Source organism: Heloderma suspectum, chromosome 17, assembly GCF_057233095.1.
Source record: "Heloderma suspectum isolate Gila_16-S chromosome 17, 16-S_ref, whole genome shotgun sequence".
NCBI lineage: Eukaryota > Metazoa > Chordata > Lepidosauria > Squamata > Helodermatidae > Heloderma > Heloderma suspectum.
The window spans coordinates 1,944,455-1,971,922 of record NC_139474.1 but is presented as its reverse complement, the minus strand read 5'-3'; the positions used below and the strand labels follow the sequence as shown (position 1 = coordinate 1,971,922).

The 27,468-nt window shown below is 51.1% G+C and overlaps 1 protein-coding gene across 1 annotated transcript in view; it reads right to left on the bottom strand.

Moving 5' to 3' along the window:
• Positions 1 to 11,434: 11,434 nt before the first annotated feature.
• COPA (coat protein complex I subunit alpha) overlaps positions 11,435 to 27,468 on the bottom strand; it is a 46,547-nt gene continuing 30,513 nt past the window's right edge. Inside the window, exons 19-33 of the mRNA XM_084823935.1 lie at positions 26,289 to 26,435; positions 25,235 to 25,424; positions 24,489 to 24,584; positions 24,195 to 24,283; positions 23,382 to 23,505; positions 23,048 to 23,137; positions 22,403 to 22,512; positions 20,725 to 20,802; positions 20,199 to 20,267; positions 19,647 to 19,783; positions 16,746 to 16,932; positions 16,270 to 16,380; positions 14,826 to 14,987; positions 12,742 to 12,936; positions 11,435 to 12,081 (exon numbers count right to left, since the gene is read on the bottom strand). Coding sequence (XP_084680061.1) covers positions 12,022 to 12,081; positions 12,742 to 12,936; positions 14,826 to 14,987; positions 16,270 to 16,380; positions 16,746 to 16,932; positions 19,647 to 19,783; positions 20,199 to 20,267; positions 20,725 to 20,802; positions 22,403 to 22,512; positions 23,048 to 23,137; positions 23,382 to 23,505; positions 24,195 to 24,283; positions 24,489 to 24,584; positions 25,235 to 25,424; positions 26,289 to 26,435 — 1,845 coding nt within the window. The 3' untranslated portion in view covers positions 11,435 to 12,021. The remainder of the gene's footprint in view (positions 12,082 to 12,741; positions 12,937 to 14,825; positions 14,988 to 16,269; positions 16,381 to 16,745; positions 16,933 to 19,646; positions 19,784 to 20,198; positions 20,268 to 20,724; positions 20,803 to 22,402; positions 22,513 to 23,047; positions 23,138 to 23,381; positions 23,506 to 24,194; positions 24,284 to 24,488; positions 24,585 to 25,234; positions 25,425 to 26,288; positions 26,436 to 27,468) is intronic.

Here is a 27,468-nt window from a genome sequence, read left to right as displayed (position 1 = left end):
AGCCATAGGTTACTATGGGGAATACCATTGCTTTAACTATGCGGACCTTTGTTGTCAGTGTGATGTCTCTGCTCTTCACTATTTTATCCAGATTTGTCATTGCTGTCCTCCCAAGAAGTAAACGTCTTCTGATTTCCTGGCTGCAGTCGGCGTCTGCAGTAATCTTTGCGCCTAGAAGGACAAAGTCTGTCACTGCCTCCACGTTTTCTCCCTCTATTTGCCAGTTATCAATCAAGCTGGTTGCCATAATCTTGGTTTTCTGGAGGTTTAACTGCAACCCAGCTTTTGCACTTTCTTCTTTCACCTTGGTCATGAGGTTCCTCAGCTCCTCCTCGCTTTCAGCCATCAAAGTGGTATCATCTGCTTATTGGAGATTGTTAATGTTTCTTCCAGCCATTTTAACTCCAGCCTTGGCTTCATCAAGCCCAGCACATCGCATGATGTGTTCTGCGTACAGGTTGAATAGGTAGGATGAGAGTATACAACCCTGCCGTACTCCTTTCCCAATCTTAAACCAGTCCGTTGTTCCGTGGTCTGTTCTTACCGTTGCTACTTGGTCGTTATACAGATTCCTCAGGAGGCAGACAAGATGACTTGGTATCCCCATACCACCAAGAACTTGCCACAATTTGTGATGATCCACACAGTCAAAGGATTTAGAATAGTCAATAAAACAAATATATGTTTTTCTGAAACTCCCTGGCTTTCTCCATTATCCAGCGGATATTGGCAATTTGGTCTCTAGTTCCTCTGCCTTTTCTAAACCCAGCTTGTACATCTGGCAGTTCTCGTTCCATGAATTGCTGGAGTCTACCTTGCAAGATCTTGAGCATTACCTTACTGGCATGTGAAATAAGTGCCACTGTTCGATAGTTTGAACATTCTTTGGTGCTTCCCTTTTTTGGTATGGGGATATAGGTTGATTTTTTCCAATCTGTTGGCCATTCTTGTGTTTTCCAAATTTGCTGGCATATGGCATGCATCACCTTGACAGCATCATCTTGCAAGATTTTAAACAGTTCAGCTGGGATACCGTCATCTCCTGCTGCCTTGTTATTAGCAATGCTAGAGAGAGCATGCCAAAATGCAAAACTCCCTTGCACTCCCCAGGGGTTTGAGACCTAGTGGCACACACAGACGCAGTGCTGTGCACGCTTGCCCAACTCAGGCCACTTACAGAACCGTTTTCATTGGTATAGAATCTTGGCCCTGCTTAAGGTTCCCCCAGCAGACCTCCTTCTCAAGGGCACCTCCTTCCCTCGTCTCTCCTGCAGACCCCGTGGATGTTTCCACCCCTCCCACCTCCCCTGTCCTCCCAGCCAGGCCCCTTCCACGTGCCACCTGACTGAACGGACAGTGGCATACGGCCACTGTAGATCTCAGGGGCAGAGGCAGCCCCATGAGCCCCCTTGCCTGTTTTTTCAACAGCTGGGGAGAGGGGTCGGCTGAATGCCAGCACCCCCTGCAAATGGAACACCTGAGAGCGAGCTACAGGGATTGGCATACTCTTCAACTGTCCTGCGTATTTATGTCCCTTCCAGCATTTGGCTTGATCGCCTCACTTGAATGGTCTGGGACTACTTGGGCCTTTCTGTGATGCGTCTGCTCCTGTTTCAGGCAAATGATGGCTTGGATTGTCTAGGGTGACCTGTCAGGGGGAAGTGGGGGGTGGATGATCCTATGCTTGGGCTGTCGATTGGCCTAGGCGATTTCCCGTTTTGATCGCCCTTGGTGGGCCACAGTCTGCACGGTGGAAATCCTGCCCCTCTTCCTCTGGAGAGCAGCGCTGGGAAGCTTCCTGTGATTATGGGCACCCAGGGGGTCTTCCACAGGGTCTTATCTTGCGTAAGCTTCCCATCGTCTTTCCAGCTGGCTACTGCAGTGGCTTTGGCAGCAGCTTGATGTTGATGTTCACACCTGCTGGAGAGCATCACCTGCTGATGTCGGTACATCAAACGCCTGATAAGTGCAGAAGAGCAGACCAAGCTGCGGGGGTTAAAAATCAGTTGGCAACCCTATCTTGATCACAGCCAGGCAAATGTTATCATCTGGGCTGCGTGTCTTCTCTGACTACATCATGCAAGTGCTGTATTTGTGAGAGGATTCAGAATTCAGCATCTGGAGAATCTCACCAAAAAGCAAGTTTCTAGTCCTTAATGCTACACATGTGCACCGACGCCCAGCGAATTAATTAATTAATTAAATAAATTTCTTACCCATCTGGCCGGTCACCTGGCCACTCTGGGCGATGTACAACAGTACAGTTTAAAACAGTAAAATTATACATTAAAACATTATTTTAAAATACCCTAACCCACCTCAAATGCCTGCCTGAATAACTGTTTTCAGTGCGTGGCGAAAGCTCATTAAAGAGCGGGCATTGCCGAGTTCCCTAGGGAGGGAGTTCCACAGAGTGGGGGCCACCACAGTGAAGGCCCTCCCTCACCAGCCTAGCTGTGCTGGCTGATGGGACAGAGAGAAGGCCATCCAAGGCTGATCTTGTTGAGTGGCCTGTCTGGTGTTGCTGGAGGTGCTCCTTAAGATATAGGCTGGGCCGGAACAATATAGGGTTTTAAAGGTCAAAACCAACACTCTGAATTTGGCCCGGAAAACAACTGGTAGCCAGTGCAACTCCTTCAGCACCGGAGTGATGTGATCACGCTGGCGGCTGCCTTTAATCAGGTGAGCCGCTGCGTTCTGTACCAGCTGCAGCTTCCGAACCATGTTCAAGGGTAACCCCACGTAGTGCCCATTACAGTAGTCTAGACGAGAGGAGAGCAGGGCATGTACTACCCATGGGAGCAGATGGTCGGGAAGGTGAAATCTAAAGGGCCAGACATGGGGCTTAGTAAGATGGGCAGTGGGAGAACTTTTGCCCTCCCCTTGATCAAAACAGGCAGAATACATTGTGCAAATATGATCTGCAACAATGGTGCTTTACTTCCGTCATTCATACCAGCTGCTGAATTTTCATTGCTGTGGAATTTATTTTGCCCTGGAGCTGCTTATTGTTGGAGGGACCATGAGTCACTTAACCTGAACTTGAAGGGATAATATGTACCTGAGTCAGGTTGGAGGGCTCTTTGGGAGATCCTATGGCCTTTTCCTTGTCTCCTCCCCCTGCTCTCCTATTCTTCCTACTTCCTCCTGCAAGAGATGCTGACCATGGGGCTGACCTCAGCCAACTCACCTTGAGATGTAAGCTTGTTGTATCTCAAGTAAAGTCTGTTCCTAGCCCACCACTCGAGTGTGTTTTGTCTACATCCGTGGCTACTGATGGGGGGCTGATTCGGACTACATTACCTACTCTTCCTAGAAAGAATGGAGAGCCGCCTTCCTAGGTCTCTTTGAAGGGGAGAAAAGGCTTACCACGATCACAAAGCTGCTTTAAGGACTCTGTCCTGGAGGCGCTGCCAAGGGGGTTCTCCGCTATGCAGGTGACGTTCTGATCGTGGTCCTGTAAGTTGTATGAGAGCCAGTGTAGTGTAGTGGTGAGAGTGACGGACTGGGAGCCGGGAGATCTGGGTTCTAGTCCCCACTTGGCCATGGAAGCTCACTGGGTGACTTTGGGCCAGTCACAGACTCTCAGCCCAACCTACCTCACAGGGTTGTTGTTGTGAGGATACAACGGTGAGGAGGAGGATAATGTAAGCCGCCTTGAGTTCCTTGCGAGAGGGAGAAAGGCGGGGTATAAATGCAATAAATAAATTGTGCACGATGAGAAGGGATCTCCCAGAGAAGAGAACATCGCCCGTGCTGGCTGGGGCCCAGCTGAATTTCACACCGTTTTCCCATGGCCCTGCAGCGCAGTTCAGCAGCAAAGTCCTTTTCCCACCTCTTGTCACAGTGGAGGGACAGGCCGGCCTTGGACAAATGCTCTGAACATAAGGGGGGGAGATACACAATACACAAAAGACCAGTAATTAGCAGGAAAAGGATACGGGAGATTTCAGCGAAAGGAAAAGTGGAGGAAAAACAGCAGCAGGGGTGTGAGATGTGATCCCTTTTATGTTACAGAGAAGGGTGGACATTTTTGTCCCCTCGCCACACACTGCCAGGTGTCTCTAAGTACAAAATGGGAGCGAGGGGGAATTTTCTAGCAACAGTTCCCCATTCTGGCTCTTGTGCACAATGAGCAGATTGTGGGAAGAGATGAAAGTGGTGTAGTGCAGCCTTTGCAGCCCGTGAGGTGCCCATTCACCCCATGTCCCGCCAAAGACCCAAACCCGGAGGCTGTGCCGGGACACGACTGGAAAAAGGGGCTCCATTCCAGCCCCAAAAGGGGCAAAGGAGAAGCCCCCCTTCCAAAGTTCAAGGACTGCATGTCCTTCCAAGCTCTGTGGACAGGTGAGCACCTCCCACTCGGCGTCATTTCGTTGCCTTATCCTGCCCTGTCCAGCTCCACCTCCTTCAGGGTATTTTCAGTGGAAGCACGCCAACAGTGGGAGTCCCCCTGGAAGGGGACAACAGGGGCTCCCTCCTTGTTCTGTTTTAGACAGGCAGTAAAGACTCTCCTGTTTCACTCAATATGTTCATAGAATCACAGAATAGTAGGGTTGGAAGGGGCCTACAAGGCCATTGAGTCCAACCCCCTGCTCAGTGCAGGAATCCAAGTCAGAGCATCCCTGACAGATGGCTGTCCAGCCTCTGTTAACATGTTAATATTTAATGTTTTGCTGCTTCTCTTTAATTTTAACATTGCTCGTACATTTTATTGTTATTTGTTCCTCTGTTCCTTGTGTGAATTTGAGTGCCTGCTAGGTGAGTGGTGCAATTTTATAAACCTAATAAATAAATAATTTGTTAAAAGCTGAATCACCCCAGGCACCCACCAAAGAAGTTGTCCGGCTAAGAAGGTATATCCAGCCATATATTAATTTAGAACTCCTCTCCCCGTCCCATCAAACCCTTCTTGGAAAAGCCATGGAGTCAGTTTCCCTCCAGCTGATACCCTAAACCCTCTAACATCTTAAATCACAGATCAGACGAGACACCAGAACAAGGGATAAAAAATGGACCTAGAAGTCACTGAACTCCAAATAATTTATTTTTATGAGTAGTAGTAGCATTTCCATACTTCTTTGTCTAAAGGCTGCCAAGGCAGTACACAAAACAGCAAAACAATTAAAATAATAATGAGATCATGAGAATAACTAACGCATTAAAACAGTGACACACTAAAAGCAGTTTCAAACGCTAAACAGATGTGTCTTAACACTTCCTTCTGAAAGCTGGGAGGGTGGGGGCTGGCTGTAATTCCGGAGGGCGTGCACCCTACAGCAACAGAAGAGCGACAAAAGAGCGCGCTCTTCCGTGTGTGCCTGACAAATGGGCCTCTCCTGCAGCTGTTAACAACTGGGCAGGTTCATAGGGAGACAGGCGGTCCCTCTGCCAGCCAGGCCCTAGGCCATTTAAAGATGTAAAGGTGAAAACCAGCACCTTAGATTGAGCCTGGAAAGCAACTGGCAACCAAGGCAGGTGTGATATTGTGGCAAAATTCTAAAAAAAGGCGCTGTCTTTTTAAAATTTTTGCCACAGTCTTTGATACCATGCACCAGTTTGCACCAATGGAAGCTGCCAGACTCTGTTTAAAGCACTGTCACCAAGGCATGGATCACTGTTGCCAAAGCAGGCCGACTCAGGAAAGGTGGCAGTGGGTCCACTGAACATAGCTGTGCAAATGCACTCTTTGCCACTGCTGCCCCATGAAGGTCCAGGGACAGTGTAAGACGAAGGAGCACTCCCCAGCTACAGGCCTGATCCTTCAGGGGGTGCGCATCCCCTTCCAGAACCCAAATCCCCGATTCTACCAGGCTTTTTGCTAGCAACACCTCCGCTTTGTCTGGGTAGGACGTCAGCTCATTCACCCTCTTCCAGCCCAGCATCAGACCCAGGCAACATTCAGGGGTTTCAATGGCTTCCTTGCAGTTAGGTGACAAACACCCGTAGAGCTGGGTGTTGGCAGCATTTTGGCGGCACCTGACTCCAGAGCTCCGAACAGCCTCTCCCACTGGTTCCATGTAGATAATAAACTTCACTGCATTCCGGAAGAGAAATCTTGTAGTTCCTACAGTCTTTACCCACTCACCCCCCTTTCTATTCCTGAAATTATAAATTATTTCTTTTAAAAAATATTTCTTGGCTGCTGTTCAGGACAGGAGCTTCCCCATTCCAGTGTTTTGCTCGGAAGTCAAACAGAACAAGGGGGTATATTTTTATTGCCAAAACCCATCTTTTCCTCCACCTGGCCCATTAGCCAGTTGAAACTCTATCTTTCTTGGTCATTGAAATGTTACCTTTTCCTCTCTTCCCGTAATAGATGCCAGGATTCTTACTCAATCTTTCCCCAAGTCTTCATGGGCTCCTGGGAGTTATTGGTTGCATTAAGGTTCAGCCTCCTCCCAATTCTGAACACCCAGGACAGGTGCTCTCCAGCTCTGGACCCCTTACTGAATTGTTCATGAGTCTTCCCCGCCCCCCAACACACACTTCTCTCCCCCGCTCCTAATCTTGAACTCCCTCTCCCTCGCTCTGCTCTCAAATCTCTTTGCAGCAAATGTCAACTTCTAAAAAAGGCACCAGAAACATCTGCAAAACCTCCTTGACTGAAGACCATTGTGGGACCCAAGAAACGGAAGGTGTGGCAATGCAGGCAGCGATGGCTTTGCGGTCCCAAATCTGAGTCTCAGAAACCTCTGTGTTCCCCGAGACTCTTCCGAAGCGAAACTCAGGTGTGCCATGCTGTTGAGACTCTGCTCCATCCACGGTGCTCTGGGGGAAGGAGAAGAGAGACCCCCGCCCCAACGCAATGCAATGGGGGAAAGACTTACTATGCACTTGCAGGCCTAAGGTCTCCTTTAATGGACGTGTGTCTGGATTTAGCAGCGCTTGTGCTCTGTATATGCCAGAGTTGGCTTGAACTAAATTGCTGACTTGTAGCCTCCTGCAGTCCTCAGAGACGGTCAGCCACCTATTAAATGCTGGGAGGAGGATCCGGATTTCGCAGGTCTTTCCGGGTGTCACCAAAGCAACAGTCTCCAAATCGTCGTTTCTACTATTTCTAGACCAGGTAATGAGTGTGCATTGGTCTGAAGTCTCCAGCTGGAATGTTGCAGATCATCCCAGGACTCCCTCGACTTTATCTGCCGTTGCTCCTCCAGAGGATTCTGCGTGGTCCAGAAGAGGCCGGAAGAAAGCGTCAGGAGAGAGTCACACCACACCCTCAAAGCAGCCCATTTCAGAACATCTCAATGCCCGAAAAACCTGCCATGTGCTCCGGAGAAAAGGGCACAGTTCTTCCCTGGCCCTTGAGCGAGGCTGTCTCTTGCTCCTGCTTTGCAGGGCTCCTGTGCATTGGAGGGGGGGGTGGCCCTTTCCAGACAATGTCCATTAGGGGCAGGGGGGAGAACGTTTCTGCTTCTCAGTGCTTTAGTAATGCTGAACACATTGAGAGAGTGGGAGAGAGACCTGCCCCCCTACAAGAGAAGGGCTGTGGCTAGTCTTGGTGGTGGCTAAAAGCCTTCCTGCAGAATTCAGAGGATTAGCTGCCTCTCTCCCCCATCCCCGGCCGCCCAATATTGCCTAAGTCTGGAGGGAGAGGGAGGCAAAAAGGGAATGCTGCTGCCCACAGAAAAAAAAGTCCCCCGTACCCCTTCACTACATGGAGGGAGGGGCTGCATGCACCCCCACAACAGCCCGAGGCAAGGAAGGGGGGTTTGCTCAGCCTGGACTGCCCTGCCCCAAACAGCTTTGCGGCAGCCAACAGTCTGGACTTTTTCACCTTCAGGGTGGAAATCCTAAGCATGCATGCTTGGAAAGATCCATTGTACCAAATTTTTAAATAAACATGGAAAGGACTTGGAATGTTTTCCTCACACGTCCTCAGGGTGAAAAGTATCCTTCTAAAGTGGGTTCAAATGTACCCTAAATATCCCAGCATTTCATCTTTTTTACTCCTGTTGATTGCCCAGTCTGCAGTTTTATTCGTTTTGGTTTGGGTTTCTTTCTTATTTACTTATTTGTAATATTTATATACTGCTAAATATAATAAAATCCCTAAGCAGTTCACATATAGTTCATTGTACAATCCCAGCCAATCAGGCTTGACCCAATGAAGATGTCACAGCGCCACTCAGCCTCAGAGACCTTCAAACTTGCAGAGCCATTTTTCCGCAGTTTCACCCCTGAAAAAAATGTTAGATTGAACTCAACACAGTGAGCGCCACTTCTAAAATGTTACATGTATTTTCCCCTTCTAATGTTGCATCACACCCTCTATTGCCTTCTCTCCAATTCGGGAAAAGGCAGAAAATGAGTGGTTCCCAGCAGCAGAGCACACAAGTCAAGATTCAGTTTGCAGCCCAAATTAAAAATTAAAAAGCCAATACTAAAGTTAAGTATTAGCTTGATATACTAAATACAGTTATAGCCTTATTGTTGTTCAGTCGTTAAGTCGTGTCCGACTCTTCGTGACCCCATGGACCATATCCCTCTCTAAAATGGCTAAAACGTAACTGAATCCACAATCGGGAATGGTGTTGTTTTTAAAGATATTCTAACTAATCTGAGATGAGAAAATGTAAATGTTAATGTTAGTTCCCCTAAATTCTAGTGTACATGAGTGAACATTAAAAAGATTTTGTAAAGACTCCCCCCAATATCTCTAGAAAAGGTAAAATACCAGCAGTTCCTTAAGACAGACTAGGGCCAGAATACAGGGACTACTGGAGTGTGTGATTTGGGTTGTGTGCAGGTAGCAGGGGCAGGATCTGCACGAAATTCCCACAGATTCATCCCCCTCCTCTAAATAAGGCCTCTTCCCTTCCATTTCACCCTCCCTAGCTAGGAATGGAGAGATCTCCACAAGGAAAGAGAGGTTGCGAAGGGGCTCCTGCCGGAACAGTTACCCTTCATTAGCAACACATCCCCGTTTCTCCTATCTGCAGGTTCCCAATGCAAAACTCACCTGTCAGGAGACACAGCAGCACCATGCAAAGCCACAACATTTTTACCCTTTTGCTCTACCTTCTCGTCCATCTTGCAGGCTCCAGCAAGGCTATGCTGAGTAACCACCTAAGAAAGCCTCAGTGCCCCCTTTCTGTTGCAGCTTCCTCTTTAGGGACACATGATCATCAGCGGGGGGGGGGGGGAGCAAAGAATTCATACGGTAATGGGACAATTAAGACAGCGGTAATGGGACAATTAAGACAGCGCAGCATCTGCCAGGCGAATGGTTCTGCCGTGGGCAATGATCAGGGCCCAAGCATCACTTGGGGGGCCAGTACAAACTTCAACCTGCCTCCCCTCCCACACACATAACATGATCCCCTCCCATACATACATTTAATGCGTCCTGCAATAAATGTTTTGTATCCTGAAATCACATTTTCTGACATTGCACCGTGTAATGGCCCCAGGCCTGTAACCAAGTCACCAGTAGTTTTAGAGAGGCCTAGAGAGCCATAATGCTTTCTGCTTTGGTGCAATTCTCTTGCTAGTGGGCCCTCTGGCTGGTAAGATGATTCAAAGGTTGATGTCGCCGCCTCAGCACATTCCATGCCAACGAGCTCTGAATCTTTTCAGGATTCTAGGATGCGCCTGAGAAGTGAGGCTCTGTTTGTGCTAAGCTACAGGTGTCTGTGCTGGGAAAGTTGCAGATGAACGCGAATTAACACTTGCTCCTGTCATGCCTCAATGGGTATAAAACCCATTGTACCCCATGGCTCTGTGTTCAGAGAAGCTGTCTGATCAACCACTGGGTACGCCTCTGCGCTTTAAGTACTCATTAAAGTCTCCTTGAAAGCAAACCTGGATCTGGATTATCACTTCCGCAGCACCCCCAAACACATCATGGCCAACGCTGGAGGTTTCCAGCCATTCCCCATCGCTCCTCCCGCTCTTGCTATTTTTGGTTCATATGCACAGATCCATCCATGTGCCTACAAATGTTCATGTGGAGAATTCACTCTTATAACTGTAGTCGGGAGAGGAGGAAGGCGACACGTGATTCCAGTGGTGGGCGGGACTGTATTATTTCCATGTGTGGAGGGGGTCTTGTGCACTCCCCTAAACTGAAGCTCAATCCAGAGAAAACACACTGAGTTTTGTCCCCCTCCTCACTGGTGCCATTAGGTACAGAAGCTAAAGCCACCCCACAGGGACTGAAACAGAAGGAAACACTGAAAACACTAAAACACTTAAACTGCGTGAGAGAACAGAAGTCCTAGCCTGGCACTGAAATGATAGCGATGTGGGCAACGGGAAAGCATTCCTACGCAGAACGTTCCAGAATCAGGGGGCCACCACCCAAAAGCACACCTGGTGCCTGATGCTGCTGGAGTATATAAGCAAAGCTCCATCCTAGCCCCTGCAGGGCAGCAGCCTCACATGAGCCGAAGAGACGGTACCCAGGTTTCAGGATGGAACACACAGGCCTTGATGACATGGACAATGCACCAAGAGGATGTCATGTCAGCCTGTCCACACTCTTAAGAACAGAAAGAGGCCCTTCTCATTTGCCTACCCATGACAGCAGTCAGGTGGCTGACCAGACGCGAGAGGGCCTTCTCGGCAGTGGCCTCACACCTTTGGAACAAGTTGCCATTGGAGGACTGCCATGCTCCGTCATAGCTGGCTTTTAAGAAGGCCTTGAAACCGTATTATTTTACCTCAGCCTTCTCTTGATATGATTGTTTTATTGTTGGCTTTCGTTGTTGTTATTGCTATTCCACTGCATTTATGTTTTTATCGCTTTTAATCTTTTAACTATTTTTATGTATTTTATTGCTGTAAGCCGCCTTGGGAGGGCTTCTGCTCTGAAAGGTGGCCAAGAAATATTTACAAGAAAATGTCATCACCACGGCTGTGCAAAGACCGGCTTTCAGGAGCCCCTTCGCCTCCCATTCCCTGTGAAGGAGACAGTGATCTCTCTCCCTGGGTGTGTCAAGAAAGTGCTGCCTTGGAAAGATCCATCTGTCATCCTCTGATGGCCACTTTCTAAAATGAGGGGCTGGGGCTGTTGAGACTGCCAGAAACTACCCTCTTTGTCATGGAACCTGCTTCCACTCCACTCCACCCCCCCACCCCACACACACAACCTTCCCCCAAATTGACACATTTCCACTTGAGGACCACGCAAGGTAAGTCATGACATGAATGGAAGACAGGCAGATGTCTCTACCAACAGGCTTCTGTGAGAACATCTCTGCAGGTCCTGAGAATGTCTCACCCTGGTGTTGAGCCCCGTTTAGCCCTACAACTCTGGGCTCCCCTTGCAAACCCAGACCCCAATTAATAACTGGCACCTCTGGTCTGGGCACCCGCTGGTAAGAAGGATCCTTCCCCACCAGCCAATTCCTTCGCCAAGATCTGTGTTCCTTCTCGAGTCAAAAGAATACCTCTGAATTCAAAGAATACATCAGATTCTTTTCTCCCATGGAGTAACGTCACTTTATTGTGACTAAGAAAACAAGGAGATATGGAGGAGGGGGAGCTTCGGGGTAGGGGAAGTACAAAAAGACACAGTGGGGTTTTGAGCCCCTTCCGCGTTTTGCTCCAACACACTTGCACGAGATGAGAAACTCCGAAGAGGCTTTCAATAAGGACCCTCCAGTTCCCGCGTGCAATTCCACAGCCTTCCACGCTCCAGCACCTTCTTCCAGCCTCAATCCCCAAAGCTCAAGTGAGTCAGTGGAAGGTGGCAGGATTCTGGGAGCAGCGCATCCAGTACACCGATTCTCAAGGAAGCAGCAGCTGGAAGGGGTGGAGGTGGCACAGAGACCAAACCTCGCCTGCCTCCCATACAACGGGCAACCCGGCTGTGCCTGTGGGTGATGACTGGGCTCTCCTCCAAACGGCTGCATAGCGGACATGGTGAATAGGGGGGTGGAAAGGGGCCATTACCCAGTAACAGGGAAGGAGGGGCTCACAGGAGGGGCCAAGACCAAGAGAGGCTGAAGGAAGAACTGGGGGAAAGGGGGCTGGATGTGTACGTAAGAACAGCTGCTCGCTCACAGCACAACCTCAGCGGAATTGCAGGGGGCTGATTCTCAAGCCGATGACGTCCTTGCCGATCTCCGTCACCTGGACGACCAAAGGGGATGTGGTGAGCATCTACCTGAACTCAAAATCACAGGGGGGGGGGGTGCAATTTAGGGAGAGCCCCCTCCCTCCTCTGCTTGCCGCTCCAGAGGGCCTCAGAGATTCAGGCCATCTACACAGCAGAGCTCGGCCTGATGCTGGGGGAAGAGCGAGACCAACCTCCCTGTCCCGCAACAGGAAGCTGAGGCCTGTTGGAGACGTGCCACAGAACGAGACAGCAGAGCTCTGAGCCATTTCAGCCTGCAGGTGGGGGATGTGATTTTTAACCCTCCCCGCAAGGAGAAAACTAGCACAGCAGGAAGAGAGCAGGCCTGCCAGTCTCTCTTCCTGAGATGCTAGTTTTTAAAATCTGTTTATTTGCAGGGCCTTTTTTACATGGGGGAATATGAAGAAGCAGCATCTCCACACAGTCAAGGGTGGTTCAATCCACTCCGCCATCTCGTTCTACCACACATGTAAGGCTGGGCTTGAGTTGGCTGCTCTCAAAATACAGTGCCTCACAATGGCACTTGCGGTCTTTTTGTCCTGCACATGCCTCACAGACATCATGAGACGATCAAAAGGGGATGAACAGTCCCCGATGGAAGAACTACTCCCAGCAGAGGATGCCTGGGGGCGGAGGGCAGGGGAAGTAGTACTTACAGTTGTGACTCTGCAAATCTGACCGCGGAATTCGGGACTGTAGCAAGCCCCACTGAGTGGGCACTTTTCCACCGGCTTGCCCCGGTAGATGGGCCGGTAGGAGGCGGCACAGATGTCAAACGGGTTGTGCATGTCGTAGTTGAGCTGGTAGGCGTCGCTGGGGTTCTTCTCGCAGGCGGTAAGGACCTTGCGGGTCTGGAAAGGGGGAGAAAAGGAGGTGGTGAGCAGTTGCAGGGAGACACAAGACGGGAGGACCTTGGAGTCCACGGGAGCCATTTCCTTCTTGGGCACTTCGGCATGAGCAGGGGAATGGCTGCATTGCCTCCAGGTCCACCGACTCTGCAAGGATCACACCCCCAGGCAAACGCTGTTTGCCAGCCACAGACCACCACTCTGCCTAGCCACCCAGAGCCTGCAATTTCACCAGGATTTCCAGAGCTTCTGGAGTGGGGTGAAGAACAGAGATGACCACATGGCTGTGACAAGCAGGAGTCTGCACCTCCAACCCTGCACGGTAGGAGAGGCTGCAAGACACCCTTTGTGGTCTTCCTCAGAGGCAGGGCTGCCACCACTCATGCGATGAACGACTCTCACCTTAGGCACATGAGAATCCAGGCTTTTGCGCCTCTGGAGGAGGGGAGGGCCCTTTCCTGGGCTTCCTTTAAACTCCTTATAAACTAGGTTAGCATGCATGCCGAGTGGTCTAGGCGTACTGGGCAAGGCCAGCTTCAGAGTAGGCCAAAGAGCTAAAACCAACTGTTCGCTCCCATTTTCCAACTGGGCCTCCACAGCTGGGCAGGGACCAGGCGTGACTCTTTGCCAGCCAGTTGAAAACAGAGAGATTTCACAAACAAAGGCATTTCTATGGAGTCTGGGCAACTCCCAGAGAAGGACTTCAAGCTGAGCAATCCGTCGCCTGGGAGGACCTGATCCTGCATCCTCCAGGCGGGTCCTGCATGTGCCTTGTAAAGGGATGAGGAGCTGGGGGGTGGGGGAGCGAAGGAGGAGAGCAGCCTCAAATGTGCAGTGATGCAGGCTGAAGAACCGAAAGATGCCTGGCTGTGTCTGGGCAAGTCCTTTGCTCAGAGGCATTTCTAGCTAGGGAAAGGATGAATTGTGCTAAAGGGCCAGATTGCTCATCGCGCCCATCCTAGAATCTCCATGTGGGATTAATACACCTCAGAAGAGAAGTATCTTGTGAACCGCCCAGACAGCTTTGGTTATTGGGAGGTATAGAAGTGTAATTAATTAATTAAATCAATAAAAGGAGTCTGGGTCAGAGGCTGTAAGAGTGGAAAAAGAGTGTTATGCCTGGTCTTGCTGGATCAGGTAAACAGTTCCTCCAGTCTTGCTCGCCGTTACCAAGAGTACCCAGCCAGATGTTCCCAGATGAACACACTGGGAACACACAGGCGATGGCTCCTGCTGCTCGTGCCCTGCTCCTGGGAGAGCACCTCTGGGTAAGGAGGGTGCATTTTGACAGCCACTGCCAGAGCTCCCCCATATGAATCTGTTGCATCAAGCCTCAAAGAACTTGCAGAAAGTGCTCGACTCCTGAGTGCGTTAACGCAGAGGACCTGTTTCCAAACTAGCCCCCAGGGATTCACTGGGTGGCCCAAATTGGTCCTCCCTCCCCTGCTTGATCTCCACAAAAAGCTCCAGAAGGTGTTGGGTTGGGCAGAGAGAGTGACTGGGAATCAAGCGGGGATCTCAACTGGGAAATCCAGCATGAGGGTGTCTTTGGGCCAAAGAGCAGGGATGTGAACTCGGGCTCCCCAGATCCAGGTCCAGCATGTTATCCGCTACGTCGCACAAGCCTCGTGGTGCCTGCAGTGCCCCAGTTCTGATTAAGGATCTGCGGGATGTTTTCTCCTGAGCCAAGCGAACATCCCGGCGAAGGCAGTCCGACCATTCCGCCTGGGCCCGGGGTCATGCATCTGGCTTTCCGCACTGGTCTTCCCCAGAAAGATCCAAACGCCTCAGAGGTTTGAGGAGCAGCGCTCCAGGGAAACCCCCCACCCCGCTCTCCCCTTTGCGCCTGGAGCCCTTATGGCCTCTGGCCTCTGCCCGTTCTGGGTGCTTACCTGCTGCGCCACTTCGGGTTTGGGGCCGAGCTCCAGGAGGCGGCGAGCGAAGGTGGCAGCCGTCTTGAAGTTCTTGAGCTTGAAGAAGAGGTTGAGGGCGGTGCGGAGGACCAGGATCATGTGGACCGGCTGCAGGTTGGAGTGGGCGAAGTAGGCAGCCATCTGTTGGGTGAAGAACACCGTTCCAGAGGGGAGGCTGCTCCGATAGGCTGGGTGGGGGGCTCTGAGCATTCCCGGGGGGGGGGAGCACTCGGCGGGAGAAGGCCCCAGGGTTGCTTCCTGGCAGCATCACCCAGTCAAGGATTTCAGGAGGCAGGGCAGGAAACAGCCTCCGCCGGGGGCAGCCACTGCGCCAGCCTTGGCAACCGGCTGGGTGGACTGTCCGAGGCAGCTTCTGCTGTGCGCACCGTGGTGCACTAGGGGGGACTCTGGGGCTGAAGCGAGGTGTTGCCATCCCAGTGAACAGGGCACCCCAGAGGGAATGCTCTGGCTCCCCACTATCACCTGCCCCACATCTCAGTGTCAGGGTGGAAACTGAGCCCATAGAGCAGCTCTGATTCTGAGGAGGAACAGCCATCCGTGGGAGAGGGGCCAGCTCATCCCTCCCAGGCTCAGCACCTGGCAGAGATTCCTCCTGCCGGCATTCCTGAGATAGTGACCCTGGCAGCGAGGGAGTGCGGGAGGGAGTGCGGGAGGGGGGCTTCTTAGACGCTCGACGCAGACGCAGAGCAACAAGCGATGGAGGGTGCGGAAAGGAGGCGTAGCGCCCGTTTGGCGCGCAAGCAACGGCCGCCTCCCGTGGACCCAAGGGAAAGAGGGAGGATCTCCCATAGCCCATAAGTTCTGGGTCTTCAAGTGACTCCCTTTCAAACGGGGATCAACTGCCTGCCTGAAGCGCAGTCCACGCTGCTGTCCCTTGCTCTAGCCGCTGGTGATTAGCATCTGAAAGAATCATTAAGCTGTAAAGGGATTAAAGCTTTGAAAAGAATTCCCTTTCGTCTGTGTCTTGAGCTGGCTATTGGGGTCTACTGGGGGAGGCCGCCAAGACACTCCTGACACTCAGCTGCCCCGGGCTGTGGAGGTGCTGCCAGGGCTTCTGGAGAGAGGCGGGTGGGCAGAAGGCGGGCTGCAGTCTCTGAGTGGACTACTGGCTGCTGGGGTGCTCGCAGCGGCCCTTGTCCGACCCAGCAGGACGCTTCGGATGTTCCTCAGCAAGAGGACCACGTGCCTGAGCTGTTAAGGATCCGGGGACACCCTTCTTGGGGGTGGAGGGGCTCCAGGGAAAGGGGCAGACCGAGACAGACTTGGGGGCAGACCGAGACAGACTTGGGGCCAGCCCCTCCTTGCCCGGGCGCCAGGATGCCCCGCCCCGCTTCCCAGCCTCCACGCCGCCAAGCCAAACAGTGCAGCCAGGGCTCGGGGCAGCGGAGGGGAGCTGCACTACCTCGCAGATGCGCTTCTGCTCCTCTAGCGTCTCCTTGGGCAGCTTCTTCCTCTCGATCTCCATCGACAGCCCCACAATGTATTCCCGGCAGATGGCGATCAGCTGCTGGGCCTGCAAAGACAAGAAAAGGGGCTGAGGAGCAGGCTCCCCTAGTGCTTCTTGGCTTGGGAGGGAGGCTGGAAAATCGTGGGGTGGGAGAGAGAGCAGCGGGTCCAGCTGCTGGGGGTGGGACCTTCCACATGGCCCATAGCAGCGCAGAGAGCTGAATCCTGCAGTAGCAGGGGGGAGGAGGCAATTACATGCCAAGGCACTTGGCTGGCACAACAGACTGAAAAGGCAGAACCGAGTGAGACCCAATGCTGCATCTGGGGCAGAGGTACGAGGACACGTCTCCTGTCACAGGCCACGTTCCGTGAAAGAGGGCAAGGGGCTTTCGCCCGCCCTGGGCAGCGCAGCCGGAGCGACGGCGCACTCACCTCGGCAATCTCCTGCTTGTTGTCCACCACCAGCAGCGGCACGCTCAGGAGGATGGAGCGGAACTTCTCCACTGCCTCCTCAAACTTGCCCGCCGTGGTGAGCTGGTAGCAGAGCTGCAGGCGCTGGATCAGATCGTTCAGTTTCAGGCCTACAGCTGGGAGGGCGTTTTTCAGCCCAGCATCCTTCCTGCGGTGGGGTGGAAACCAGGAGGGTGAGAAAGGGTTCCACGGCACATGCTGAAGCCTCGGCTCTTCTCCAGCAGGTTCTGTGGCTGCCAGCTGGCCTGCCTGCTGGAAGGGCTGGGGGAGGGGGGCAGAACCACCCCCGCCCGCTAGGTTCACAGCACAGATCCTCTAGCCAGCCGCTTCAGATTTCTCCGCTGGGTCACCCAGTACCAAAACATTTATGCTAATTCAAAGAGGCAAACACTATCTTTGTGCCTCTCCAAGTTGCATCAATTTGTGGGGGGCTGGAAGTGTGTGTGCGCGTGCGTGAGGGGAGGAGAATAACAAACTGATGGGTCCTGATGGCAGTAAGGAAATTAAGGGAGAGACTGGGTTTGGGAACATGAAAAGACTCTTCACAAGCAGCCTCAGGCAGCATTATATCTGTTTACTGCATTTATAACCCACCCTTCCTTCAATGGTTCCCTCTTCCCCAGTTTAGCCTCACAACTACCCCATGTAGCATATTTATCCATTCATTTGTGGTATTTATATACTGCTGAATATAATAACATCTCTCAGCGGTTCACAAAAAGTAGATTAGGCCAGGGGTGGGAAGAAGGTAGATCTCGATCTACTGGTAGATCTATTAGCAGTATATCAACAAGGATTTCTGGATCCCCAGTAGAAGCAACAAAAGACTCCCAATGCCCAGCCTTAAATTATGCTACTGAAGTGGGAAAAAAATTGGGATGATCAGGAGAGTGGATTTGTATGTGCAAGGAGTGGGAGCTCCACCCAGTTCTGGTACTCAAAACAAATTTTTGGGCCCTGAATTCTTCAATTCTGAGTCTGTATTTTGCACTCAGCTCCGGCTGGTGGATCTTGAGACTGTGGTAAGAAAATGAAGTAGATCCTGCAATCCTGACGCCTGCCCACCCCTGGATTAGGCCACCTCCCAAAAGGACCCACAGTGAGCTTAATGGCTGAGTGGGGGATGTGAACCCAGGTCTCTCTGGTCCTCGTCTGATCCTCTAACCATTACACCACACTGGCTCTCCAATCAGAGGCTGGGTGTAGACACAAGTGGCAGGCTGTACGATGCAAGCGTAAGCATGTCAGCTAAGAACCAATGAGGATTCCAAAAATGGAAAGCAGCCCCAGAAGCCCGCAGTCTTAGGCATGGGAGTCGAGCTTAATTATTTTCTGTCTGGCTCATTTTTCCACTCAGTCATCCTCTCAGCATGGTTTCAATCACATGTTTATGGAACCCCATGCAGGGCAAAGCAGCTTGGGGGGAAAGTTATTCTGAGCAGAATACAACAGCCAGTGGGGTAAGGCTGAAGCACCCGCCCTCCACTCAAAATCACCACTTCCCCAGTGCTAGTTTTCATTCATTAAAACCCCTTGTGGCTCTTCATTACACACTTTTGCTTATAATGGGGCTGTTCGGATGCATTGATTAACCCACAATTTGCTGCAGTATGTGCTGGATGTGTTCTGCTGCCTTTCGAACATTCAGCCCTAATTGGGCTGATTGAGGGCTGCTACATGACATCCAAACCCAGCCACTATAGGTTAATTGTGGGTTAAACAACCCACAGTAAACCTTACTACTAATTGTAATGAGAGATCGATGGTGGCATCTCTAATTAACCCATGAGTAGTTAACGCACGATTTGCAGCCATTACATGCAAACCAGGTCAATATGATGTTTACCCCAAAGAACATTTAAATGGAAATTGCAGAACAAGGAGTGCGTCTGAACCCATGCTCAGCAAAATAATTTGCTCTCAGTAATGGAACTGGAGCTTGCACACGAATACTTTTGTACACACATCTACCCCTATTTCTCCCCACGTTTTCTTGATTTCAGCAGCCTAATTTAAGAGGGAAACAGGGATTTTGTGTTATCGCTACTGTTAAACCATTGGGAGTCAGAAACCCTTGCTGGTCGGCTGCAAATGTACTTTCTGCCCATCCCTGGCCTAAGGGTCTGCAATGTGTTAAAGACCAGAGTCCGCCTGATAAGATGCATGTAATCAAAGAAGTCCAGAGAAGCAGCTGCCACAATATATCTGTTAGACTGCCACAGGATTCTGGTTTTATTTCAGCAAGTATTTAAACTGACTGGGTAACTGGCTGTTCTCTTAAATGTATTTATTGTTAGAAGGTGTTAGGAGTATTACAATAGAACTTTCAGTTCTTTGATGCATCTGGATGAGATTAATTCTGTAGACCACCTTGATGAGGTTAGAAGGAGATTTACAAGCAGAACTTAATGGTGGCATCTCTAATAGTTAGCGGCTTTTGACAGGCCACCTGTCCCCCACATTTCTCATTCATACCTCCTTCCACCACTCCAAATGCCAATATTTTGTTCTGAATGCAAGAAAATTCCACCTAGCAATGGAGAGGAAAGAACACCCATACAATAATAAGGGTTGTAATTAAATGTGGGCTGCTAAGGAAGTAAAGGGCTACTGAGCTGCCCCCAAGATAAAACTGGTCACAGGAAGGAAGACCGTCTGAAAGGCTGTAGGGAGGGTCAAGCCCTTGTTATTTTTGTTTGTGTTAGAGATCAGCAACAGACCCATATCTGATTAGCTAATGCAGGACGCAGCTAATGGTGAGGCCAAATTTATGGCTTGCAACCTAGGAAGCATGTGGCAAGAGATGGCGACCCACAGCAAAGTGTAGAAGAAACGATGCGTCCAGTACAGTGTCCAACATACCAAGTGCGATGGGGGTACCCATACATGGCAGGGAGGCTGGGCAGAGCCTGGTACGTTGTGCGCCCCCGGGCGTAGGTCTGCAGGAAGAGCTGCTTGTAGGGGCCAAATGTGGCCACTCCCACCTGGTCATGGAGAAGCTGAAGAGAAAAGGGAAGGAGAGATGAGGAAGGCATCACCGGATGCAGCCAGCCATTTCACGCTCTGCTGCACAGATCCTCCCTCTCTCTCCCAGCTCCCCAAATACGAGTTAGCCACATCCTTTAGCAACACCAAGAGTGGCTGCTGTACCTGCTTGACAAGGGGGGCAGGGATGTCAGAACTGAGCCTCTCCTCGAGGAGGGGATCAAAGTCGACCATTTTCAAACACAATTATCCATGTCAGATCAAGACACAGCTTACGAAAGAAGTCCCACACCTCTAAAGGGAAGGCAAAGCTCGGAGGGGACAAGGCTTTTGTGGCGAGCCCGGCTGACCACCACTTCCGACCCACCCCCAAAGATCAGCACGCTACACATGAGCCCCGTGTGGATCAATCCTCCACAGGCAACTTACCCTCATGGCTGTCTCAAAAGAGCCAGCCAAGACGTGATCAACTGGCAGCTGGGAGTTGTTACACCAGACCTAAGGTGAAAATGAAGGGCTCTATCAGAACTGCAAAGGAGGACCAGAGGAGGAGATCTAGTCCTACACACCTCCCTGCAGCGAGGCAGGACCTAGCCGCAGCAGACCGATTTAAAAACAGACAGAGGTCCCCCACCCCAAGCATGCCTAAGCATCTGCCTAAAAACCTTTGTAAAATCCTGTCGCTCCACAGGCAGCTTACAAGCCCAGGGAATTGCTCCAGTTGGTGCCTGTCGCTTTTCTTTGTTTTCATACTTTTAAAATGGCGCTTCTGTTGTGTGCTTGCTGTCGCCATCAGCTGCCTTACGCACCAAGAGCAGCATATGCGTACTTGGGGGAAATACAGAGAGCCTGTCTCTGGCCCCTCGCTCCCTCTTCTTCAGCTCCTCGCAGGGCTTGCCAGCATCTGCTCTCTTGCTGCCCAGTTTTGAAGGACCTGCATCTGTGGCCCTCCTACCTGTGCAGGGTTGGTGCCTTTGGTGGGCGGTACAAAGAAGCCATCTTCCACTTCTCCAGCGGAACCAGCAGGGATGTCCTGGCAGCAGAAGAAAAGAAGGGGCCCATGAGACAACAGGGCCAGGGCTGACCACGGCCAGTTCTACAGCAGCTTCGTGCCTTTCTACCACCAAGCATGTAAGAGCAGAAAGAGCGGCTGTGCCGGATCAGACCAAAGGCCTTTCAAGTCCAGCACTCTGTTCCCACAGAGGCCAACCAGATGCCCAATGAGAGGCCCACAAGATATGAGCAGAATGGCGCAACTGCACTCGTGTTCCAGACAAAGGGCATCCGGCCTCTCATCAGGGAGGTAACACAAAGCCATTAGGACTGGTAGCAACTGAGAGCCTTCTCCTCTGCTGGTTTTTCCAATTCCCTCTCAAAGCCGTCCAGGGTGGTGGCCATCACTACAGCAGGGGGCAGCAAATCCCACAGGTCAGTTATGCACTGTCTGAAGCAGCACTTCCTTTGGCCTGTCCTGAATCTTCCACCGCTCAGCTTCACAGGATGACCCCTTTGGGTCCTAGTATTATGAGAGAAGGAGAAAGGCTTCTCCCTATCTACTTTCTCTCCAGTAATTCTATACAGCTCTATTATGTTCCCCACACCCACAGGTCACCTTTTTTCTAAGCTCTACAGCCCAAATGTTGTAACCTTTCCTCATGGGAGACCCCTTGATCGCTGGGAGACCCCTTGATCGCTGGGTTGCCCCTTTCTGCACCTTTTCTTGCTCTACAATACCCTTTTTTAGGTGCAGTGACCAGAACTGCACACAGCATCCCACCTGTGGTCACGCACGGATTTGTGTAAGTGCATTATGATATCGGCAGCTTTGGGGGATCTCTTCCGATCTCTTTCCTAACGCAGGCTGCCTTCTTCCCAGCAGCCACACAGTGGGTCTACATCTTCATCGAGCTGTCCACTCCAGCCCCCAGATCCCTCTCTTGGCCAGAGTCACCGCCAGCTCGGGCCCCAGCAGCCTTTCCCCACTGGAGTGCTCTTCTGGCCACCACGTTCCAGGGCATAGAGATAGGCGGAGGTTGACTGCCTGTGCACTCAAAGGTTCCACTGAGCTATCGTGGTTAATAGTCATGGAGAGGCACGCCCTTCACAACCTCAAGGATAGAGCGCACGTGTTCGCTGGCTCCTCCAGTGAAAAGGAGCCTGGCTCGCAAGCAAGCGGCAGACGAGACCTTTCTTGGCTGGGATCTCGGCAAACTGCTGCCAGAAATAGAAGACCACGCTGGGCTCAATGGGCCAGGAGTTAGATTGGCCTTCCCCAACCCGGCACCCTCCAGATGACCTGGACTACACCTCCCATTATCCCCAGCAGTCAGCTTCATATGAATTGCATATATCCTTTTTCTAAACAAGCAATCATCACTGCCACCACATACTGCCACAGTACATTCTACCAGTTAACTACGGGAATGTGTGAAGTTGCCTTAGACTCAGTCAGACCCCACTTGGTCCATTTAGCCCAATATGGTTGACACTGGCTGGCAGCAGCAGCTCTCCAGAGTATCAGGCAGGGTTTTTTTGCAGGCCTACCTGGAGATGCTGCCGGGGATTGAACCTGGGAACTTTTGCATGCAAAGGAGGGGCTCTACCGCTGAGCTACAGCCCTTGAGTTAATTTACCAGTTCGGGTGGAAGGTCCAGGTCCTCCTCGATCTCCCATCCGCCTCCTTCCTCGTGGCCTTTCACCAGGGCTTCATCTCCAAAGCCTTCCCCAGCATCTACAAAGCCATCTGTACGGGAGTGGGCAGAGGTGTGGGTCAGAAGGGCAGCAGCGGGCAGTCACACACACTCACGCACATAGAACTACACAGAAATGGCAGGCAGATGTGCTGCTGCTTTAGAAAAAAGAAGTCCAGAAGTAACAGCAGGGCAATGCCTGTATTAAGACCAACACACAAAGAGTGAGCAAGCTTTTTAATTCCCCAGGACTCCTCCTCAGGACGAATGTGAAGGAAAAACATATAGCAGGAAAAGGATCGTGGGAGAGAAAAGGGTGTTGTTTGGAGGAATGACGGAACAGGCTGGAAGCCTGCAGGTTGTGAAGATGGAGTAGAGGAGGTGCTAATGCAGTCTTAAGAGTGCTTAGGATAGAGAGATAAATATCATGGCTCTTCCCCCTTTGAAAATATACCCCTTAGCAGCTACTTGATTAAGGTGAAACTAGCAGCCCTCAAGTTTTTCAGTGCCAGGACAGGACTGAGCCACTGGCACGGATCTGTGCAGTCCAAGGCTGGGCTTCTTGGGTTTGGGCCACCATGCTCTCACCTTCGTCCAGCTGCAGCTCAGCATCTTCCCCCCAGCCTTCAGTGCCCATTGTGTCGATATCAATGTCAGCAGCCAAGGCACCTCCTTTACCTGCAGAGAAGGGCAAGTTCTCATTTGCCCTGCTGGGAGATGTTGCAGCCTCGAGAGACAAGGACAGCAACAGCTGGTGGCTGCTGACCGACAGCAACCCGTTTTGGTCTCCAGAGCAGAGAACAGCAACAACAGCCTGGCTTAGGGCCCCCACAACAAACTCAGAAGCCCCTGCCCTCCCCCTGCCCCATCGCCATTGACCCGCAGGATCCGAGGCAGGGAAGATGGACGGCAGATGCCTTACCTTTGCTGGCAATAGTGCCTTCAAAGAAGCCCTTGGAGACTGTCAGCAAGGGCCAGTTGGTGTCCAGAGGCATGATGGGAGCTGGTGGCTGGAGCAACTGGGCATCGGGGTCGATGTCTGGGATCTGAAGGAAGAGGAGCAACAAAAAGCTTTCAAAACTACCTGCAGACCTTGGGACCCAAACAACGAATGCTTGGTGGCAGAAAACCCCCACAGGAAGAAGGAAGAGTTTCAGGGGGAATGAGGGCCCCAGTCACATGGGGCAGGGAGCCAGGCTGTGATTTCCACTCAGAATCACTTTATGAGCTGCACCCCAGACAAGATGGACATTGTGGTGCAGAAAGGGACCCCACTTTTCCAGGGGCCCAGGCACAACTTCAATGCAGCTTTGGCCAAAGGGATCTGGAGAGAGCGATTAGCAGCTTCAAGCAGAGAACAACACCCTGCTGAACCAAGGAGCATCCTGTGCTGATCTGGGTAGGCGAGTCCAAGCGATGCAGCACAGTTTGAGAAAGCTCTGAATCTCAACAGGGTAGGCGACCTGACTTAGGGAGGTGTCGAGGAGGCCCTTTGGTGGTTTCCTCCCAGAGGGGCCACCCACAGGGCAGAGAAGGCTGCAGCAGCAGCACCTAGGAGCCAGCCGCAGTGCTCCTGCACTCTAAGACGGAGCCCGAGGTTCAAAATGGGGCCTGAGAGACACGGGTGGATGTGTCTCGTAAGCCACAAATGAGTAGCAAACTCCTCCAACAGCATCTGTCAGAGCAGAAGAGAAGGAATGCCAGCCAACACAGTCGTGCTCAGTCCCGCACTAACCGTTTCCTTTTCTGGGTCAAAGGTCTCCTTCAGGCTCTCAGCTTCCTCATCCAAGCCATGGGTCGCGGCTGTGAGATACGCCAGGGACTCTGAAAAGACGAACAAGAGAGGGGAAGGCCAGGATGACAGGCCGTGCTATGCAGCAGCCTTGCCAAGCTAGGGGCAGCAGCTTATACAGCTGCCACCTTGTTCTCCCTGAAAGAGATGGAATGCCGGGGGGATGGGGGACACCGTTTATAGAAGCTGCGCCATCTTTGCTAGGAACCCGAAGTCTAGTGTTGCTGGTTTACTCACTCTGCCCGCAGTTCTTCAGGATCCTCACCCTCTCGGCCACATCCCCCAGGTACAAGGCGTTCTGGTAGTGGCCACTCATGTCCTTCCGGATTTCAGCTGCAACAATGAACGATGGGGAAGACAAAAAGGGTCACCCCCGCACCAAACTCTTCTCTCTCTCTCTCTCTCCCTCCCTCTCTCTCTCTGGAGTTGCCATTCCTCCACAAACCAAGCATTAGCTAGCTGCTTTTTCAGAGGAGTGTGTCATTACCAGCTGCCACTACAAATCTCTCCTCTCCTAATCTGAGGCAGATTCAAAATTTGCAAGAGGGCAAGGAGCTCCCACAATTATGCATTCCACCTCTTATTGTTTTCCTGCACTGAGCAGAGGGCTGGACTAGATGGCCTCCAAAAACCTCTCCAAATATTTTTAATGTTTTAACATTTTATTCATTGTATTTATCATTTTGGTACTGTATTAATTTGGGGGGTTATGATTGCAAACCGCCCTGATGGCATCTGCCAGATGGGCAATATATAGATTTATTAATAAATAAATAATAAATATATGATTCTATGTGGCTTACCTTATGTTGAAATGCCATTTATTTATGTTTATATGCTACCCTATAGCAAATAATTCTCAGGACAACTCACACAATAAAACAGGTTTTTAAAATTGTTTTAGAAATTACGTATATAATACATTCCCGGCCCAACGGGATGTCAGTTCTGCCTGGGCTGGAAAAGTCATAGTCAAGACCAACCTATCTTCATCATCTTGCGCAGCTTCTCCAGGTTGCCCGTAATCAGGTACAGGAAGGAGAGCTTGTCAAAGTTCTTGGTGCGCTGGTAGCACATCTCCACAATCTGGTGGTTCCCCTGGAGCAAGGCCACTTCTCCGAGTTTCTCCCAGCAGTGTTTGTCATCCAGGGCCTTGGCTGCCTCCAGAGCAATCTAACAGGACACAGAACACAAGCCTCGGATGAATATATGAAGCTGCCTTACACCGAGTAGACCACCGGCTCATCCAGACCTCCCCAAGATAGCAGGCAGAAAGAGGCGTTTCCCACCCTTGCTTCCCAAGTTCATGCAGCTAACGTTCTTGAGGAACCACCACTGAACTATAGGCAGGGAGAGAGAGGGAGAGAGAGAGAGAGAGAGATTTACCATCTCTTTGTGTCAAACGTGGGGGGAAATGTTTAAGAAAAGGCAAATCTGTACTTTAAAAAAACAAGTAAGATGTTGCAACTGAGGCATGGATCTGGGTGACTGAAGAATCTCTTTGTTGCAGCCTGACTAGATTTGCACGTAAGAAAAACACAGGATATGCGACTTATCCTGGCTTACTGTGAATAAGCAGCATGCCAGTGCACACAGCACGTTTGGTCCCGCTTTACTCTTCTTACTTGTGGGAGCAGTAAAATGACCGCAAATGGATAGCTTGGCATTACAATGGAATCTGGGATGCTAGCTTGTTACTCCCAAACAAGCCAGGATCACAAGCCAAAAAGGCAGGGTTTGTTGTTGGCTTATGAATCCTGGCTTATTTGAAAGTAAGCCAGGGTCCTGGGTTCAGATGTAACGCTAAGCTTTCCCTTTCTGATTTGTTTACGACTTGTGTGAGCAGCGAGACAGAAGTGAATGAGCGGCACGCACCAGCATGCTGTTCATTTGCAGCAGGACAGCAACCCGGGCTTACCATCATGTGCTAACGGGGCCATTGCGTTGCTGGAGAAAGAACCCTGGGAGACCATGCAGGGCCCCTCTGGCTCTTAAGGCTGTAGCCAAGTCATTCCTGGAGATGGCACCGAGTCTCACCTCAATGTTGCCGCATTCGAGAGCCAGGCTGAACCGCGTCTTCTCGTCTTTCACAAAATGTAGCGCGACTTCTGGGTAGCCCTTCTTCTGGAGGTAAGCGATGATGGACTGCCCCACCAGCTTGGCATTCCGCACCATGTGGAGTACCTGGGACAGGTGAAAAGGGAGGACACAGCCCAGTAAGAGGTAGTCCGGGATTAGCATGAACAACCGTTCTATGAGTGGTGGGAGAGGGCAAGAAAAAAAGGCCCTGGGATTGTAATAGCTTGATGGAAACAGAGTCAATGTGTGGTGGCCCTGAAAAGGGCAAACTCCATGCTAGGATTATTAGGAAAGGTGTTGAAAATGAAGCAGCCAGGACCATTATGCGCCTCCCAGGCTGTGGAGCTCCCGGCCAAGGGAGGCTAGCTTGTCTGCTGTCCTTCTGCCGGCAGGCAGACTTTTTCATTCGAGTGGCCCTTTGGTGTGTAAGCAGGTCTGTCGGGTTGGATGCTGTTTGTATTATGTTATTGCTGTGTTTTTCTTGTGTTTTAATGCATTTGGTATTATTGTTTTAATCAAGTTTCATTTGAAAATGTTTTCATTCTTATGACTCTAAGCTACCCTGAGTGCCATTTTGTCGGTAGAAAGGCAGGGTACAAAATCAATCGATCGATTAATTGATCTACAGTGCAGCCACATTTGGGATACTGTTTGCTGTTGTGGTCTTCCTTCTCAAAAATGGAAATTATAGCAGAACAGGAGAATATGCTGAAAATGGCAACCAAAATGATCTGGGGACTGGAGCAGCTTCTTGTTGTTCAGTCGTTAAGTTGTGTCCGACTCTTCGTGACCCCATGGACCATAGCACGCCAGGCCTTCCTGTCCTCTGCTCTCTCCCGGAGTGTGCCCAAGTCCATATTCATTGCATCAGTGATGCTATCTAGCCATCTCATCCTCTGCCGTCCCCTTCTCCTTTTGCCTTCAATCTTTCCCAGCATCAGGGTCTTTTCCAGGGAATTTTCTCTTTGCATTAGGTGGCCAAAATATTTGAGCTTCAGCTTCAGTATCTGTCCTTCCAATGAGAAGCCAGGGTTGATTAGAATGGACTGATTTGTCCTCCTTGCAGTCCAGGGGACTTGTAAGAGTCTTCTCCAGCACCACAGTTTGAAAGCATCAGTTCTTCGGCACTCAGCCTTCC